Genomic DNA, 18,618 nt, shown 5'->3' on the forward strand with positions numbered 1-18,618 from the left:
CCCCGCCCAAAGGGCAGGAAGTCAGCTGGGGTCATAGGATCCCAGCAAGATAAGCATCCAGTTTGCTCTTGAAGGTGTTCAATGTAGGCGCTTGAACCACCTCCGGTGGCAGGCTGTTACAGACCTTGGGGGCTCGGACAGTAAAGAAATTCTTCCTTACGTCCAGCCTGAAACGGTCTTGTAGTAGTTTATGACCATTCAATCTAGCCGTCATCCCTTGGGGCGCTCTGGTGAACAAACGTTCCCCCAGATACTGGTGGTCACCCCTGATAAACTTATAGGTGGCCATCAGATCACCCCTGAGCCTGCACTTTTTCAGGCTAAAGAGCCCCAGGGCTCTCAGCCTGTCATCGTAGGGTCTGCTTCCCTGACTTCTGATCATGCGCGTGGCTCTTCTCTGGACTCTCTCAAGCTTCTCCACATCCCTTTTGAACTGTGGAGCCCAAAACTGGACGCAGTACTTCAGCTGCAGCCTCACTAAGGCCGAGTACAAGGGGAGAATGACGTCCCGGGATTTGCTTGAGAAGCATCTATGGATGCAAGCCAGCATTTTGGTCGCTTTACTAGCCACAGCATCGCACTGCAGGCTTATGTTCATCTTGTGGTCAATGATGACCCCCAAGGCTCTTTCTTCCTTAGTGCTAGCCAACATAGCACTGCCGAGCCTATAAGGATGCTGCGGGTGTTTCTTCCCAAGGTGGAGAACCTTGCATTTATCAGCATTGAACACCATCAGATTCTTGTCCGCCCACTTGCTGAGCCTGTCCAGGTCAGCCTGGATCACCCGCCTGTCTTCTGGAGTGGATGCTTTGCCCCAAAGTTTGGTGTCATCGGCGAACTTGGCCAGTCCGCTTCTGACTCCAGTGTCCACATCATTAATGAAGATGTTGAACAGTATGGGTCCAAGGACAGAGCCCTGGGGGACCCCACTGGTCACAGGACACCACGATGAGTGACTTCCATCAATTACTACCCTCTGGGTCCGACCACGAAGCCAATTTTCCAGCCAGTGGATCGTGGAGGACCCAAGACGACAATTGGCCAGTTTCTCCAAGAGGTGATCATGGGACACCAGATCGAAGGCTTTTTTGAAGTCAAGATATATAACATCAATCTCTTCTCCCTTGTCCAGGTGATAGGTCACCTGGTCATAGAAGGAAATGAGATTGGTCAAGCAAGACCTACCCGCAACAAACCCGTGCTGGCTATCCCTTAAGATGTTGGCGTTGGCCAGTCCATTGAGGATGGCCTCTTTAATAAACTTTTCTAAGATCTTCCCCGGGATAGAAGTCAGGCTGATGGGCCTATAGTTAGCCGGATCCACTTTCCTCCCTTTCTTGAAGATAGGCACCACATTGGCCTTCTTCCAGTCTTCGGGCACTACACCAGAGCGCCAAGAGTTTTCAAAGATCCGCGCTAGAGGCTGGGCTATGATGCTCGCCAGCTCCTTGAGTACCCTGGGGTGAAGATTGTCAGGGCCGGCTGACTTGAAGGTATCCAGCTTCTCAAGATGTTCCTTCACGAAGTCAGCATCAATGGAGGGCAGGGGATCACCCTTACCCGGACTTCCCAGTCCCGTAGCGGGCATGGGCGTCCCATGGGACTGATGAGAGACCGACGCAAAGTACCTATTAATAGGTTGGCGTTTTCCTGGGCGTCAGTTGTCAGTTGCCCCATCTGGTTCAGCAGGGGTCCTATGTTGCCCCTGCTTTTTCTCCGGCTCCCCACATATCTGAAAAAGGACTTTTTTATTGTCCTTGATGCTCAAAGCTAGTTGGAGTTCAGTTGCAGCCTTGGCTTCCTTGGTCTGCTCCCTACAGGACTGGACGAGTGCAGAATAATCCTCCTTGGAGGTGACTCCCATCCTCTATCCTTTGTAGGCCTTTCTTTTTAGGCTCAGGAGGTCTGCTAGGTCCCTGGAGAGCCAGGGGGGCTGCTGTGCCCTCTTGCTGCCTTTCCTCCAAGATGGAATAGACTTAGTTTGTGCATTGAGGATCGCTCCCTTGAGGAGCAACCACTCTTCTTGAACTCCCCTCTCCCCGTGGTCATGGTCCCTTAGGGCCTCACTGAGCTATTTTAGTAGGACTATTACAGGTATGGGATTGTTTCAATTGGAACATAAACACTACGCAGTTAAATGTTTACTGGACTTGTATATAAATCTGTTCATTCTGATTTGCTGATGCCATCAGTGGAAACTGGATTGATCCAAACTTTTTCCATCCAGCACAGAAAAATGCTAAATTATAGCAAAAAATGGCATTGTTTCCCAGTATTTTTAATATGCTAACAAACTTCAGCCTTTGGTTTGGAGTTTATTTGGCCTAAAGTAAGATTATGTGAAGCAGACTACCAGAAAATAGGTACATAAATAATTAATGCTACAGGTCTTGGTTTGCTGTGAACACACATTAATTGCACAGGCAATCCCAAATACAATGACACTGCTAGTGAACAGTGTGGTAAATAGTGTATATTTCATAAGAAACTTGTCAAAGGCCCTGTTATAATTCATACCTGTGACACTCCATTTTATATAATGAGATAACAGTAGACTTCTATGCTCTAAAGTACAATCAGAAAAAGAGCCAACTAGACAACTGTGTTAATAGCAGTAAGGTTGTGAAACATGGTTGGAAGTAATGTAAGAAAAAGACAGCTAAACTAATTGCTCAACTTGAAGTTTGATGTAAGTACTAATATCAATGTACAAAATTGGCAAGATAAAGTTAGCCAATTCAGTTAACTAAATCAACTTTATAGAACTGTAGTGACCTCCTTCCCACAGAAGAATAAAAATTAAAGTCCATGGTATTGCATGGTCATAGTGTTCCACAGTCTCAGTTTTTATTAAAAAAAAAAACAAAAAACCCTGAAAAATTCCCTAATTTATCTTAAAAACAAAAACCTGCTTGACATCAGGATAAAAAGAAGTAAAAAAAAAAAAAAAAAAAAAAAAAAAAAATTAAATTGGGGAAAAATTAGCGGGGGGGGGGGGGGGGGTAAGGCTGGGACTAGGGAAGGGGTGGGGGGAGGGACCCAGCCCAGCCCATCAGCCATTCCTGGGGCTGCAGCAGGGAGCAAAGCGGGGGGAGCTGTAGGTGGGTGCAGGGTCGAGGCTGCTATACATCCCCTGGGAGGGCTGTGGCTTAAGGGGCTATGCCGGGCTCTTCTCAGGAGGCCCATGCCGCTGGATCAGTGGCAAGAAGCACATGGTGTCGCACCCTGCCTTTCTTCCCTGGCTGCTTTCGTGCCTCTCCCCTCCTGTCTGCCCCACCCTGGGAGGGCCTGCAGCTCCCAGCGCCCAGGGCAGGGCTGAAGCCAGAGCCACCAGCATGCAGCTTGGACCCTCCTGCCCTGGGAGAGATTCCCACGGGCTAGCCCGCTCCACCTGGGGTCAGAACCAAGAGCCCCATGCCTCCAGCCACCCTCCCCCAGCCACCGCCAGCCCTCTGCCCCTGCTCCGCATGCAGCCACCGCCCTCCTCCCCCCCAACATCCAGCCAGAAACCTGTGCCTCAAGTAACAGGCACAGCAGCACTTTCAGCTTACCAGTACCACCTGTTTTCCAGTTCAAATCCTTGTTAACCCGCACAGGTGGGGAATGGGCTATTTCCCACTTGTGCCAGTTAACAGGGATTTGAACTGAAAAACAGGTATAAATCGGTAAAACCTTAATGACTTAAAAAAAAAAAATCAGGGAGTTTATCAGTAAAAAAAACTGGTAAAAACAGAATGTGGAACAATACTCAGATCCTTCTGAACATGTAGTGTCCTTTATCAGTGCAGGTAGATTAAGAAAGGGTGCTGAAATAAAGGGGGCTAAAGAAAGGGCTTGCAAGTTTCTTTCCCACTTGCTCTACACACGTTCTCCATAAAACTCACCTTTCTGCTATTTATCCCTTTTCTTTAAATTTAAAGCTGTAACCAGTCCTGTCTGTGTGTGTATATAATAGTCTCCTTAGAGACTCGGGTGCGTCTACACAGGACCAGCAGCTACTTAGTCATAGCGATGCAGTCCCCCAGTAGTGCATCATTATAATTAAACAGCTGCTAAATAAGCATGTGCCGCACATACAGCTCAGTACGGGCTGTTACTGTGAGGTGATTTAATACTTCCAGAAGGAAGTACTAAATCACAGCGCAGTTGTAACTTTGCTATAGTGAGGGATGTAAACCTGCCCCCTGCGTCTGATTTAGATCTTTTATTCATGTAACTCCCCATGACTTCAGTGAACTTAGCACTGATTTTTTTTACTGGTGCAAGACCAGAGCTGGGCCTACTAATATTTTTCAGGCACACATTACTGTTTCACAGTCAGTATGTGTGAGGTATATGTAAAAATACTTACAATTCATTTCTTTTTGTACTGTCTGTATATCAAACTGTACAAAAGTTTTAACAAGTAAGTTCCCAGTTTCTGTACTCACATTCTGTAAAGTCTATGTTGTATAAACTACACAATAATTAGTTCTGATTAAAAAAAATATAAAAATAGTACAGTCTGGTATAACCAAGTTACCAAAACTATTTGGATTGTCCTGCCAATATTTTATAAAAATATAGTAAACTTGATTAAAAATCTGAGGAATTCAATTGTACAATATACATTCTTTTGCAAATACAATTCTTTGCTTTAAAAACGCACTTGTATGTTAATCTGCAAAGCTTCACGCCCTCACTTCTTCCTTTATTCTTTCTTGGCTTTATTCAAAAACTGCACGTAAAAGGGTTGTTAAAGGCAAGAGCAGCAGAGTAGGTCTGAAAGCTATTGAAGAACTGATCTGATAAAGAGGTTCTGTAGGGCACGAAAGCTCCTTTGGTGTCTGAAAGAAATCCAGGAAAGTGAAGTCAAGTTTGAAAGCACTTAAGTTAGCAGTCCCGTCTGGTACTTCCAGTTGCTTCAGTTTCGATGGAACTCCTGGTACTGTAGCCTAGGGACAAATAGAAGAGGGTTCATGCTAGTTTGGTTTGCTCATTTGAGTCATTTTAGTTCTGTAGTTTCCATTGCAAACATTGTTGAGTGGTGCTTTGTATAGCCTAGGTGATTATCCAAACTTGTTAAAGTTATTGAATTAGCCATTTAAATGAGAAGGGTATGACATCTTTTACAAATATTTCAGCCTATCTACAATGACAAATACAGATAATGTGGCGATACAGTCTCATTTGGCAATCTTTTTCAGTGATGATAGTTAATTTTCCTTTTCAGTTAGGATTTAGTTAACTTTGCTTTATTTTATTTGTTGACTAAAAGGATGAATGGTTAACTTGGTCATCAACACGATTTAGAAACCCTTTGGGGGGGGGAAACTATTGGATGACTAAACTTGTGGTCAGCTATCAGAGGAAAGAAATGAAGTCTGCATCAGGTAATAGAAATGAGAATTCAGTCTGAAGAGGCTTATAAGAAAGTGTCTGACGTGCATAAAGCAACCACACTAGTCAGATGTCAGTCTTGTGACAGATGTCACTATTTTCTTTGTTTTTAAAACACATTTCTACTCTGAAAAATAACTATATAAAAATGGCAGTGTCCTGCTTGATCAATCCTTTCCCTGGGTGCAGTCACATCTGTTATTTTTAAAATGACATCTTTTCTCCCTGAGCCTCTCTAGGTAAGGCTGTTTATTTATTATTGGGGCTGATATGATCCAATTTCCGATACACCTGGTAAGTAGTGTGGTGGCAGGGGAGGAGGAATGGAAGGGGCAGGCGCTGCCTGGTGGGGGGGGGAAGGGGGAGGGAAGGTGGCTCCTACCGCTGCTTGCATCCCAGGAGAGCAAGGGGCAGGGGGCTTGTGCCCCCCTGGATCTGCGTGGGGCAGGCTGCAGCCAGGGCTGCACAAGGCTCTTCTCAGTGGGGGCTGGGTTTGGAGCAGGCATGGACGGCACTGGGAGGATGCTGTCTGTATCCACCCCAAATTTCGCCAAATTTCCGCTCTGCTCTCAGTGCCGTCGCTGCCGCCAGCCACCCAGCACAGCCCTGGCCCAATGCTCCTCCTCCAGCCACACGCCAGGAAGAGCTGGGACTGCACCAGGCAGTGACAGCAGCACTGGGAGTGGAGTGGCGGTAAAATCGGGTCAATGCAGCATCCTCCCAGCACTGCCAGTGCTCAATGCAAACCCAGCTCCTGCTGAGAAGAGCCCCATGCAGCCCCAGCTGCAGCCTGCCCCGCCTTGCACAGATCTGGGAAGCACACCCCTCCTGGGGTGCAAGCAGTGGCAGGAACAGTCTTCCCTCTCCCCCCACTGCCTGGGCAGTACATACCCCTGCCCCCTCCCTCACTGCAGGGGGTGTGGATCTGCCCCCTCACCCCCCACCCCTTCCACCATACCAGCTCTCCAGCTGCCAGCTGTGCTCCTTGCTGCTTGAGTGCTGCAGTGCAGCACAGGCAGACAAGGTTCCTTGGGTGAATTTGATACCTTTTATTAGACCAACCCAAATAGTTGGAGAATAGTTATTAAGCAAGCTTTCGGGTTCAAAAACCCTTCGTCAGGCTAAGGAAGTTTCAGCAGTTGGTGTGTGCTCTTCCTGGAAATGACCTGGACTCTGACCAGTCGTGCCTGTGCCCCCTTCCCCTGCAAGGCTATCTCCTTCCTATTCCTTTGCCTCTTGCTAAGAATCCAGAAACATTTCCAGTGAGAGAGTGGCCTGTAAGACACCCTTCACAGAGTCTACAGTTCCTTTTATGTCCATGTAAATGGACTGGTCTTCAGTATTGCAACCATTTTAAGGTTGATTTTAAAGACCACATAGATCAAAGTCTTGATCTTTGGCCTTGCTTGCTGCTTCTTCTCCAGCAGCAGCTCCCCTGTCTCTGGAGCAGAAGGACTTTTCAGAACCAGGTGCAGGTCAGCTATAACTTGGTCAGCCTAACCTCTTTTCTACTTGGTCAGCAGACAAACTTTTATTTACCATCACTTCAACAAGAATAGGCAAGACCCATCTGCTAATGGCAAATCCTCATGGCACTATGGTCCTTCTAGACGAGGTCTCCTTGGAGATGCGTTCCAAGTTCCTGCCCAAAGCTATTAATGTTTCCCCAGCCAACAGACCTGTCTGACAATGTTCTTTCCAAAATAGCACTTCTCAAAGACAGAGGCATCACTTTATACTTGAGATGTCAGGCAGACCTGGTCTTCTAGCTACAGATGACTTAGATCACTCCTGTGGCTCTGTGCTGCCATAGTGGAAAGGTCAAAGGGCACAGGGCAATCTCCAGCTACATGCTGTAAAAGTAAATCTGACTTTGCAGTGTATTGCAAGATAGCAAAGATGGAGCCTTCAGCAGTGGTCAGAGCACACGCTCCACCAGGGTTCAGCTATCATCTGTGACTTCTCAAGAATGCAGATGTGTAGGAGAGAGACAAGGTTGCCACATGTGCCTCTAGTGTTATTGTCAGTGAGTGCTGTCACCATTGAAGCTTCCAGATCAGACTCAGTTTGAGAATGCAGTCCTGCAATTTGTTTTTGCTTAAGAATGTGAGAGACTACCTCCTGTGGAGGTATGGGATCACCTATACTGGAATGGCCCTATGGACAACAGCTTGAAGGAGAAAGAAGTCATTTAATACAGAAAGTAGAGAGGTTTGAGATATCTTCTCCATATACATGTTCTAGATCCTATCCTCTTATACAGAGCCCTAAGGCACTCTGGGATTTTGTGGTTGAATTGAGTGGAAGCATGAAGTGCCCTTTACACACACAGTGTAGACCACATGTGTTGTGCCAGCTCTGTTAAGGCAAACAGAACAATGTGCTCTAGTTCCTGAAGTGAGTAACTTCATTTATCACCAATATTGAGATCACATGAGTCTTTAGCTGGTGCTAAGGTTTGTCCAACTATGCAGTCTTCAGAAAATCCTGAAGAGTTTTCTAAGAAACATTTTTGGTAGCTAATATTGGCAAACAGCTCTGGATACAGTGAAAAGGTGCCATTTTTTTCACAACCCCTTTTTCTCATTACCACCTCATTTTAACTGAAAGCATCAGTAAAAAAAAAAAGATTCAAAATATGCAAAAGCACAATCTGTTCAAGCATCTTACTGACAGGCAGCAGTTTTGTTCTGTCATTCTAGTCTCTGCTGCTACTCCGCCTTTGATCTGTGCCCACATTAGGCCTCTTGAACCCTTAAACTGCTAGTTTCCTAAATGCCAACTTGATCAGCATTGGTTGATGTTGCTATCGAAAGGTAAACAGGCATTTAGGTGGAACTTCTGTCTGTGCAGATACTGCATGTTTATGAAAAAAGTCCTAAATTCCATAGTATTTACTGTCTTGTGGTTTTCAAAACTCTCTGAACATAATTAGGAACCAAGATTTAAGTAAAGCAAGAGTCTTACATTAATTCTATATTTTCCAGGCAGGAGAAGAAGATAATATTCTCCATATTTGTTGGTTTTGTAAGGACACACATGTTGCCTTCCTTCAGCTTCCACGATTGCATTTGGTATGGGTTTTCCAGACCCATCGAAAACTTGACCTTTAACACCTAAGAGCAAGGGTGAGAGAGAGTGAGGTTGCAAATATGACAAGTGTCAGATTCAGTTTCTGGCCTGGCAGGGCAAGCCCTTTCAAAGTTGAATGCACTGTGTGCCAGTTCTATTTATTTCCTCCACTACTAGGTGAAAGAGTTAGTACTCAGGACACGTCTACATCACCATGGTGGCCAGGTCAGGCAGCAATGCCTTCAACTGTGCTTCTCCACATTGGCTGTGGTATAACTGTTGGCACTGCAGCCAGCAGGTTAAAGAGCACTGCTGAGCAATGGCAGCAGATCTATCTGCAGTGCTACATGAAGGTAGCCACTCAGCTCCCAGTTTGGGAGGCAGTCAGCATGGAGCCAGCTAGACTGTGAGGCCACTGCTGCCCTGCATAGGAAGTTTGTGGTATAGCTGTGCCCCAAGTGGGCTGTAACAGAACTAGCTTACTCAGGTTATGCCTTTTTGATCTTCAAGGTCCTTTCCAGCCCTAATGTCTATGAAATTTTATTCCTGGCTGCAGCAGAAATAATCCTCTCCATTTCCCACATAGCAAAGAGGAAAAGCTATACTTCAAAAGCAGGAATTTAAATCATGATTAGAATCATTGGTCAGGAAGCCTTAATTTAATCACTGTTTTCTACAAAAAGTGCATTCTTGTTGTTTGATGTCCTTTATTCATTTAACTTCTTGAAACTCTGCACTTTTAGAGGTAAGGGCTTGACTGTGTACACAAACTTGCAGAGAGACAAGAGGGATGATGGGTAGATAATCAGGTCTGTTAGCTCTCATATCTCCATATACTGCTGTTAACAAGGATGTTATCTTTGGAGATACAAATCCATTGATAATTGAAACTAAGCATCACAGAGATGCTTAATGGGATTTTCTAGACAGAGTACTGGGTAGAGCGGTCCCACTGGGTATAGTGGTTTTCTTTAATCTTTACTAATTTGTAGAGGAGCCTCTGGGAAACCCATAAGAATGGGCCCCTAATAGTCCATGGCCTGTTGTGACCTATTTATAAAAGTTTTTAAAAGGTTACATGACTATATTGTCTCAAATAGTATAATTAGAAGTTATAATCCCTATCCCAAAATTATATATCTTTGACCTTTAACATATCTTAACATATCTATCTTGATATCAGTTTATTTTTTTTAAAAGCATCTTAACAAAAAAATATATATATATATATATAAATCCAATTTTTGTATTTAAAGAAACTAGTTGATTTTTATCCACCCTGCCAAAAAGCTACTCTAAAAAACCATCCAAACACTGCCCCTTAACAGAAACAGCCAGGTCACTGCACAATCTCTTTGGAGTCACACTGCAAAGACAGCTGCAGTCCAGCCCAGATTGTCCATGCTGAATAGCCACACCAGGAAGTGCTGCAGCACCCTGGCTGTTAAACTGAGAAGCATGGTGAATGGTAACTGCACATCCTGGCATGCCATGTGCCATTCACCTCAAAGGCTCTTCTACCACAGAGAGAGGGTGTTTCAGAACACTTTTACATGTAAACTTTCATGGAATAACTGATCTTAAGTAAAACTTGAGGTAGGACCTCTAGGTGTGCTAGCATGTGAAAGATTAGTCACACTCCAATGACAGATCTTGTCAAGAAAGATCTTTTTTTCCCTTGAAAGGAAGTTACAAGGTTTCTGTCGATTTATGCTGTACATGTGTTCCCAGAGAACAGCGCATAAAATGAATCTACTTTACAATGTAACGAACAGGGATAGGTTCCCATGGCAGAGAGGGAGGGAGTGAGTCTGGGACTAGGGAAGGGGGCGGGGTGCCGCTCCTGAGGTTGCACAAGGCAGCAAAGCAGAGGGAAAAGAGTGGCACTCACCCCAGCCCCGGCTGCAGCGGCCCACGCCAGCTGCCTGCAACCACTGGGCTGCAACATGCTCTGCCTGTCCCCACTCACCTCTGCTCCTGGGCTGTACTGTGCCCTGGTACAGGCAGCTGATGTCGGCTACGCCCGGGGCCCAAGAGATGGGGTGAGCCCAGGCGCGGGGGGACAGGCAGAGCACAGTACAGCCCAGCAGCTGCAGGCTGCTCCCAGGGCCACTGCAGCTGGGGTGGGGGTGAGCGGGGCCACGGCCCATTCCCCTCCCCCCACAGACTTACCTGCTTGGGTGGTGGGGACATATATGCTGAGCACATAAGAGTGCATTTACCTCGCATATAACGAATTATGGGTCTAAATATGCTCACCGCGTAAGAACAAATTCACATATAAAGAACCCACAGAAATTGAGGGAAACCTGAATTTGATAGCCTCCTTGCTTCCACCCCCAGCCAGTTCCAAGGAGATCCCATGAACTATGCACTCTCTGAGGCCTGAGACTTCTCTGCTTTACTTGCCCAGTTCCAGCAGAGCATAGTCCTTCCTTGTGGCCTGGAAACCTGAGGCACTATGACAATTAAAGCATGGTGTCATCCTGCCTGCTGGTGTCCAGACCAGTTTCTACACTTATTTTTTTTAAAAACAAATGCTACGTTTCTATAGACCCTGTGACTCTCTAGTTCACTATAAAATACCAGAGCTCTGTTAAATAGAAATCTGCTCCTTCCTTTTCTTTCCAGGACAAGGAATTAGAGCACATGCAAGCAGGTCTGTCTTTGAGCACTGAATGGCCTCATGGATTCATAAGGAATTCACATGGAAACTAGAAACAAGCTACTGTACAGGGCCCAGAATGGAAAGGCAGCTTATACATGGGAGTATAAGCCGTTTATATATGGTTGGTCTCACTTAAAATCACCCACGCTCCTCCATTCCTTGCCGCCCACTTGTACAGTTTTTGACCACATGGGGGCAGCATCGCTACGCATCACTGATAAAAAACCTAATTCCTTAACACAGGCTGTTTCTCTGTAAAAGGAAACCAAAGCTCTAGTCTTTAGTTAGTGAGCATCCCAATACAAAAACTCTCCCATCTCTACCCCCGCTCCAGCCATTTAATGGTTCAGAGCCCTTGGACCCTCCGAAGTGTGACAGTTACCATTTTAGGTGTACCACACTGCACAGAAAATTAAAGACCATTCAATCTCAAACCACAGGTTTAGAAAAGTAGTTTAGGGCTTGGTGCCTCCCTGATGCTGGGGGTGTGCGGCCGGAAGGGCTCCTCTGCGGTCACGAGTCACCACCCTGAGCTGACAGGCAAGGTTTCTGTTTAGACCCTGTTTATGGGAACATGGGCAAATATTCCTCCTCCTCATTCTTGTGCAGATCAAGATGAGTTGCTTAGGTTGTTTCCACAAGGGCCAGTATTACAAGAGATGGGCATGACGGTTAGTGTTACCAAATCTTGCAGCATTTTGTTTTTTTCAAGCTGTGGTATCTTAGTGAACAAAGTACAATTCCAGATCTCAATGCCATGGAAAAACACTTGAAAAAATGTGCCCCAAGTAGATGCTAAAGGATCAGAAAGCACAAGTAATGAGAATCCAGGGTGTTTTCTTTTTAGCCTCAGTTTTAGACCAGTATCTTAAATCTTTTGGTGTGACTGATTAACACATTTTGAACCTTTGGAGCTGGCACAGTAGCCACTGCCAGCTGCCTTGGAGGCCCCCTCAGGATGCTGCATTGTTGCAGGATGTATGCATCTCTCTCACAATGCACAGTAGCATGCCAAATATTGAAGGGATTTGTCCCAAGAGAATAATGGCTGATTTGCCACACAAACATGGCAGTCCCACAAGAAATTGCCAATTCAAACAGCAACTCCTTTGTTGTACCAAGACAAATTTGACACCTAGCCAGGTCTCTAAACCTCCACAATCTCACAGTACTCTGCTCTGCCTCCCTCCCACCTCCAAGGCAGAGGGAGGGAGAAAAGGACAGAAACTGGATCCCTGACAGCCCACCCAACAGGAGCCATCAGGGACACTTCCAGGATGCCCTGTCCCTGTTGCTTAGCACCATCAGGGATAGGGTAGCCAGGGCAGGGGTTACCGGTTCCCAGTTTTTCCCAGGCACAGGAGCCGCTTGGCACCAGGAGCTGCTTGGCACATCTGTCAATACCAAATCCCCTGTAGCTCCTAATCCTAAGGTCTTTGTGCCTCTTCTTTTCCCTCCCAAACCTGCAGTGTTGGAGGGCAGAGCTGGAAAGCAAGGCACATCCCCATTACTGACTGCCAGAGGCTGAAATATTTGTGTGACTGTTCAGAGTGCCTCATCCTCAATACAGCCCATGGGATTTGTCATGGTGTGTTTGTACTCAATTTTCCCGAATCTCCAGGTGAATGCAAGACATTATTTTTAGTGACTTCATCTGTGTGGTAGATCTGCATGAGAGAGAGATTGCTGGAAATTTTCTGATGGAGCAAAGTTTTGATCAAAAATTCTGGTTCATTGGGCCCACAATACTTCATTCAAAACACCTCTGATTCAGCAAACTCTTCCTGCAGTCAAAGCAGGACTCCAAAGGCAGACCTACCTGGCAGATCTGACTGGAAAACCTGTGAGCTCCCTGTGGCACTCAGTAAAAAAAAAAACAAAAACACTTGCAGTGGAAGTGACAACACATCCCTTTCATCAAGCAGCTGCAAGGTCTCTGGATTTGTATTTATGTAAAGAAGGGCTGCAGAAATTGACCCTCTGCATGGTCAGTGGCTTGTGAGGTTTCCAATCAATGCTTCCCATGCTCATTACCTGGTTTCTAAAATGAGAAGGGCACACACAGCTCTGCTATCTACCTTGTTAATTCAACAAGAACCAAGAAAACCTGATAGCAGCAGCTCTCAGTTCTAGCTGGCCACTGGAGAGCAGGTTGTATTTCTATTCCCAAGTCAGAGCAGCTCAGCTTTACTAGCTGTTAAAATAACAAAGCCTACTCACCCAGATGAACTTGTTTAATGTATTCAATCAAAGAAGCCCTATTGTCATTCCAGAACTGCTTCAGTTTTCCTTCTGGTGGATATTTACAGCATGACAGCTCCAATGTAATTTCAAAACACTGTCCCCAGACATAGTTATAATCCTGCATTCCACCTAAAAGTAAGTGTTAATGATTAATGTTGAGAGCAGCAATCAGTAAGAAGGGGGTGAGGAAATGTCAAATCTTCCCTAACCTGCTACATGACAATCTAGCTTTTGTGAAAATGTTTGTAACCATTCAGGGACAGACAAATCCACATTTGGAACAAGGTCTGTCATGGTCAGTAATAAGGAGACTTTTGGGAAGTACAAAGGCTTCATCAAGCTTGGTGAAAAAAATACCAGTTGATGACCAAAAATAGTCTTCTAAACTTGTACAGTGTCACTTCTCTTAACAATATGAAGCCACAGAGTGTGGTTAACCAGGAGCATGTATACGGTTAACTACATACAGAAATAAATCAGTGCATTCATTTCAGTAATTAGCCAGGTAGAAAGCTGTTACATGATAGTGGTATTAGTTCTCTCCTTTCTAAAAGAAAGTGGCAGATTTGATCTTAGCTATTCCAGATGAAACCTGTTGCCAGTAGTGGCCCTACACTTGATTGACTAGTATAGGTAGTAGGATTTTGGCCCAAGAGGCTCAATATATTTGTGTGTCTATGTTAATGCATAAAAACAGGTTGACAGCAGAAGGGAAAGGGGAAGCCTTAGCAGTAGCTTGTCAATCAGCAGTGATCTGTGCAAGCTGATTAAGGAAGGGCTCTCCAGCTAGTTGCATTTTTGCTAGAGAAACAGCAAAAGACATGGGCCAAAGCACAGGGAGGAGCTGAAGACCCAGTCAGTGGAAGCTGGCTGTTGTTGTTTAGATTTGGATCCCTATTCAGAAAGGCTCAGGGCAACGTTCACGTATGTGCTAGTTCAGAGACTCTGCAAATGCTTCTGCTTGACAGTGTCCACAATAACAGGTGCAACATGTTTGCACCTACCAACTTTGCTGGCAGTCAGTTCAGACTTCAAAAAATTGTATTGCAGGTAAAGCCACAGCTGTTATGGAGTGCAGGAACAAGCCTGTGTCCAAGAATACAATAAAAGCAATGAAGATGAGAGGAAAACATTGACACTCTTACCTTCCAATGGATACCATGCATATCCATTTGTAATACCACCTGGAAAGCTTTCCACATTTGAAGTACCACATGAAATCCCTCTGGACATGGTGGCATGGTGGGAAGCATAGGATTTTGCAAGGTATCTGAAAACATCATCATCTTTGGTTGCACTATAACGCTTTGTAGTTACCATATCTGTGTAATGAAGATGGTCATGGTATGACCCTGATTAATGTTACAATGAATAGCTCTGTATTTCACAAAAAATATGAAGCCCTCAAACCTGCCTATCAGTTTCTTGTGTCCCAACATATCCCACAGGAAAAAAGGACAGAAAAAGGGTGTGGTAGGTCTGTAATGGAAATTAGTTAAATAAACACATGCTCTGATGATCCTAGGAAGAGCACCATGCCTCATGTTACAGAGGAAAGCCAGCCCCCTCCTCTTTAACCTCCCTGTCACTCCCCTAGCAATCCAAGCAACCTCAACAGCCTTCTGGTTCTTTCCTGTGTGGCAAAGTGGGAACTCCTGGACTAGCCACAGTGCTAGTCTCCCACCTGCCTCTGGGCATGCTGCCCACCTTTCTCTCCTGCCATGCCTTGTTGTTCAAAAATTAAGGTCTTAATTAGGCGGGAAGCCTATGTTCTCCTGGGCCTATGTATGCAGCTCCAACCACCCCTATACTGCACCCCAAGCCTTGCAGATGTTCCTAACAGCTCTGCTCCAGGCTCAGGCTGGGCTCAACTCATCCCAGTGTTAGGCCTCTCGCTTTCTACCCTATCACGGTCCATAGTCATACTGCCTCCCTCTCTCTGAGGCCTCTCTCACTCCACCACCTCTCATGCGGTCTCTCTCATACTGCCCCTTTGCAGGGCCACTCTCATACCACCCCTCCTTTTCCCGGGGCCACACTCACCCTGCCCTCTCCTGGAGGGTCCTGGGGCTTGTTTCCCTGCACTCCCTAGCCAGCAAGCGCATGGCCTCTTGGGCCTCTCCCATGACCCTCATCCAAGCGAGCACTGGGCGGCTTGCAGAACAGTGGAGTGACTCTGCCTCTTGTCCCTCACTGGGTCACTCACCCAGCTGCTCTGAATTAGGGGCTCCTGACTCGCCCCGTTGTTTGCCCATGGCACTTCCTCAGCCGCCCCACCCAATCGGCCTCTGGCCCATGTGTGGCCTCAGGCCCCTGAAGGCTTACCTGGACCTAACCTAGCCCCCACATTAGCAGGGCCTACCCTCGAGCCCCCTGCTCACCAGGACCCACTTCGCACCCTTTTCTCACAGGGCCTCATCCTGGGCCCCCTGTTCACAGGGCCTCACTACTCACCCCTCTCGGCATTCACAAGTAACTATATCCCGGGCCCTAACTTTGGCCTCTCTCTTTGGGCTCTGAGCCCCTCACTCTCCCTGGGCTCCTTCCCCCACACATGCACATTTGGGGTTCCTAACCTCTGGGCTCCTTGCCTCTTCATTAGGCTCCATGCTCTTTGCTAGGCTCTCCACGCCTCCCAACTGCAGGCTCAGGTGCCACTCACTGGTGTGTCTGGCCCAACACTCTCACTCCTCGGGGTCTTGCACCCCATGTGGGCTCAAGTGGCCAGAGCCATGCCTGGCCCCAACTGCCTCCTATGTTAAATAACCCACCCGAAGGCAGAGGCTGGGGTTTAGGCTCCCCTACTCACCTTCCACCGAGGTGGTAACTGGCATGGCATTTCCTGGGGGCTGTTCTGCCACACACCTCCCACCTTAGAATACTTCCTGGGGGAGGTTCCCCCTGCTGCTTCACCAAGGCAGGCTCCTCTCAGAGCCTGTGAAAGTCCTTGAGTGGCGAGCACCTCCAACGGTGCTCCACCACACACCTCTCCCCCTTAATCATGACATTCAGGGGCTTCACTTGGCTGCCTTCTCTACTGGCTTTGTCCCAGTCTACTGCAGTCCCTGCCACGTGGCAAGCACCCCAACTGTGCCCCGCCACATCAGTTTATATGACTGAAGAAGCACTTACTGTTTGTTTTAATTTTCTTTGCAAAGTCCAATTCACTTAAGCCTTTGTCAATTCTTACTTCATTTATTCTACTTTTTGACCTCTAAAAGATTTTCTTCCTCCTGGGCAATCATTTTTCTCCACTCCACTCCCTCAGCTCTAAGTTTGCAAGGCCCTGTTCAAAATTTAAGGGATTTTGTTTTTTTCTTACTAAAGCTCTTAAAGTAAAAGCACAGGTATTAGCTTACCTGAGTAACCGTTATCAAATGGGTAACTGCCAACAAGTGCCCCACCATGCAAGTTAGCTGAAAGAACAAATGTTTCATTTTGTATCCATTTCATCACTGCTTCAGTCTCTGGTTGAGTTTGGACCCAGTTACTTTTGAAGACATCAGGGAAATTCCTGTTCAGATCTTCATCATTCATATTGTATCTTACAGAAAAAACAAAATCCTATTTGTTTGCATGTAGACATTTCCAACAACTTGATCAATCTTAAATGATTTACAATGCTTTGGTTCTGTGATGTGCTAGTGTCCAGAGGAAACAGGATTATTTAAACAGTGCATAGGTAAATGAGCATGAAGCTGTTCTCACTTAACCATCAAATAAACTGACATAATTCCACATCATAGAAGTCATTGACCTCTGAATACAATAGAATAATTATTCTACCATGACAAGAGTATTTCAAATGAAGACACTGATTCCTTTTCTGTCTCTCAGCAAAAACAATATTGTGGCATAAGTCAAATAGAGAATGCAAAGCGTGTTTTTTCTGCTTGTTTGGGAATGCATGCGTCTTTCCTATGGCTGAGCCACTTGTAATGTCATCATCCTCAGTGTGAAGCAGTAAAAACAATGCACCTACCAAAAGGATGCCCTTTTCATCTCAGAGTACTTGGAGTGCCAACCTGTTTCACCAATCCCATACTTCTTCCTTTCTCCTCTACTGTAAGGTCAGTGTGATTAGCATTTAGCTACGGATTTGTTCCTTTTAAACAATTTCATTTTTTTAGTGTCAACCCCCAGGATGCTTCAGTCACTGGAAACGCCCCCCCACAAAAGACCTACTTGTTTCAGGAGTAAGTTATTTTAAATAGGGCCTACTTTAGTTGTGTAGTGTGCCAAGTAGTATGTGCATCTACATGACAAATTGGTTCCCCCTAACGCTGCTATGGCAGCTAAAGTAAAAGATCCAAAAGATCTTGGTCCTTAGCTACACAAGTACTCCTATGGTATTAGTAAGAGTTGTGTTGGCCACTTTCTGCTTTTCTGTATCTTCCCAAATGTGTTCCTCTGGTTTCCTTCTTCCTGTCATTTCTTCTTTGTCTTTGTCTGTGCTCTCTCTTTATTCTCCTTTTTCTAGGTTTTTTAATTTTCTTCCCTGTTTTGATCTCTGTAGCAAATTGCATTATAACATGCAAGGACTGCAGACAGGGCAGTGTTACACAAACAGTCCTTCTACAACAGATTCCTTACACAGCTGCCATGGGGCAGATCCAGGGTTGCGCTGACAGGGATATGGCCCTGCCCCCTTCAGCAGTGTGCTGCATGGGCAGTAAAGAACGCTCATCTGCCCAGAGACCCTGCTTTCAAGCAGCTCTGGAGCCCAGGGAATGAGTGCCACTGCTTTTTGCTCTTCCACTCTCTTTCCTTCCCTATCAGCAGCAGGAAAATGGAGGAGAGGGGATGGGCAGCAGTAGTGCACAGCCCCTGGACTCCCTCTGTCCCTTCTTTTCCTTGCTGCTGAAATCAAGGGTAATTGGGGTGCTGGGGAGCAAAGGAAGGGCAAAGTGAATCATAACAGCACTCACCCCCTGGGTTCCACAGCTACATGTGAGCAGGGACTCCAGGCAAGCCCCACTCTGACCAGCCAGTAAGCTCATACAGCTACCAACAAAAGCTCTGCTGCCATGCTTCTGGTTCCTCCCCTCATAGCTATGAGTTCAGCACAGTTTGCACTCAGCTCTGTTTCCAAGACTGCCCGCAATGGGATGAACTTCTTAAACTTTTTTTTGTCACTATGGATGTTTTGCCAGCATAACCAAAGCCTAGTCTTTGGAGGCTTCACATAATTTTCCTGTTGTTGACCTAGCATCAGCTCAGCCATCATGGAAGAATGGAAGACATATCAGCAGCTT

General features: G+C 46.0%; 1 protein-coding gene across 2 annotated transcripts in view; it reads right to left on the reverse strand.

The window, feature by feature from the left end:
• Window positions 1–2,295: 2,295 nt before the first annotated feature.
• The window catches only part of CPM (carboxypeptidase M), a 66,611-nt gene continuing 50,288 nt past the window's right edge, over window positions 2,296–18,618 (reverse strand). For both annotated transcript variants that reach the window (XM_006267071.4, XM_059726078.1), the window contains 5 exons: window positions 16,723–16,907; window positions 14,509–14,685; window positions 13,340–13,492; window positions 8,347–8,495; window positions 2,296–4,934 (listed from right to left, as the gene is read on the reverse strand). In XM_006267071.4, the coding sequence (XP_006267133.1) occupies window positions 4,707–4,934; window positions 8,347–8,495; window positions 13,340–13,492; window positions 14,509–14,685; window positions 16,723–16,907 (892 nt within the window). In that variant the 3' untranslated portion in view covers window positions 2,296–4,706. The remainder of the gene's footprint in view (window positions 4,935–8,346; window positions 8,496–13,339; window positions 13,493–14,508; window positions 14,686–16,722; window positions 16,908–18,618) is intronic.

The sequence above is a fragment of the Alligator mississippiensis genome, chromosome 4 (assembly GCF_030867095.1).
Source record: "Alligator mississippiensis isolate rAllMis1 chromosome 4, rAllMis1, whole genome shotgun sequence".
Classification (NCBI taxonomy): Eukaryota; Metazoa; Chordata; order Crocodylia; family Alligatoridae; genus Alligator; species Alligator mississippiensis.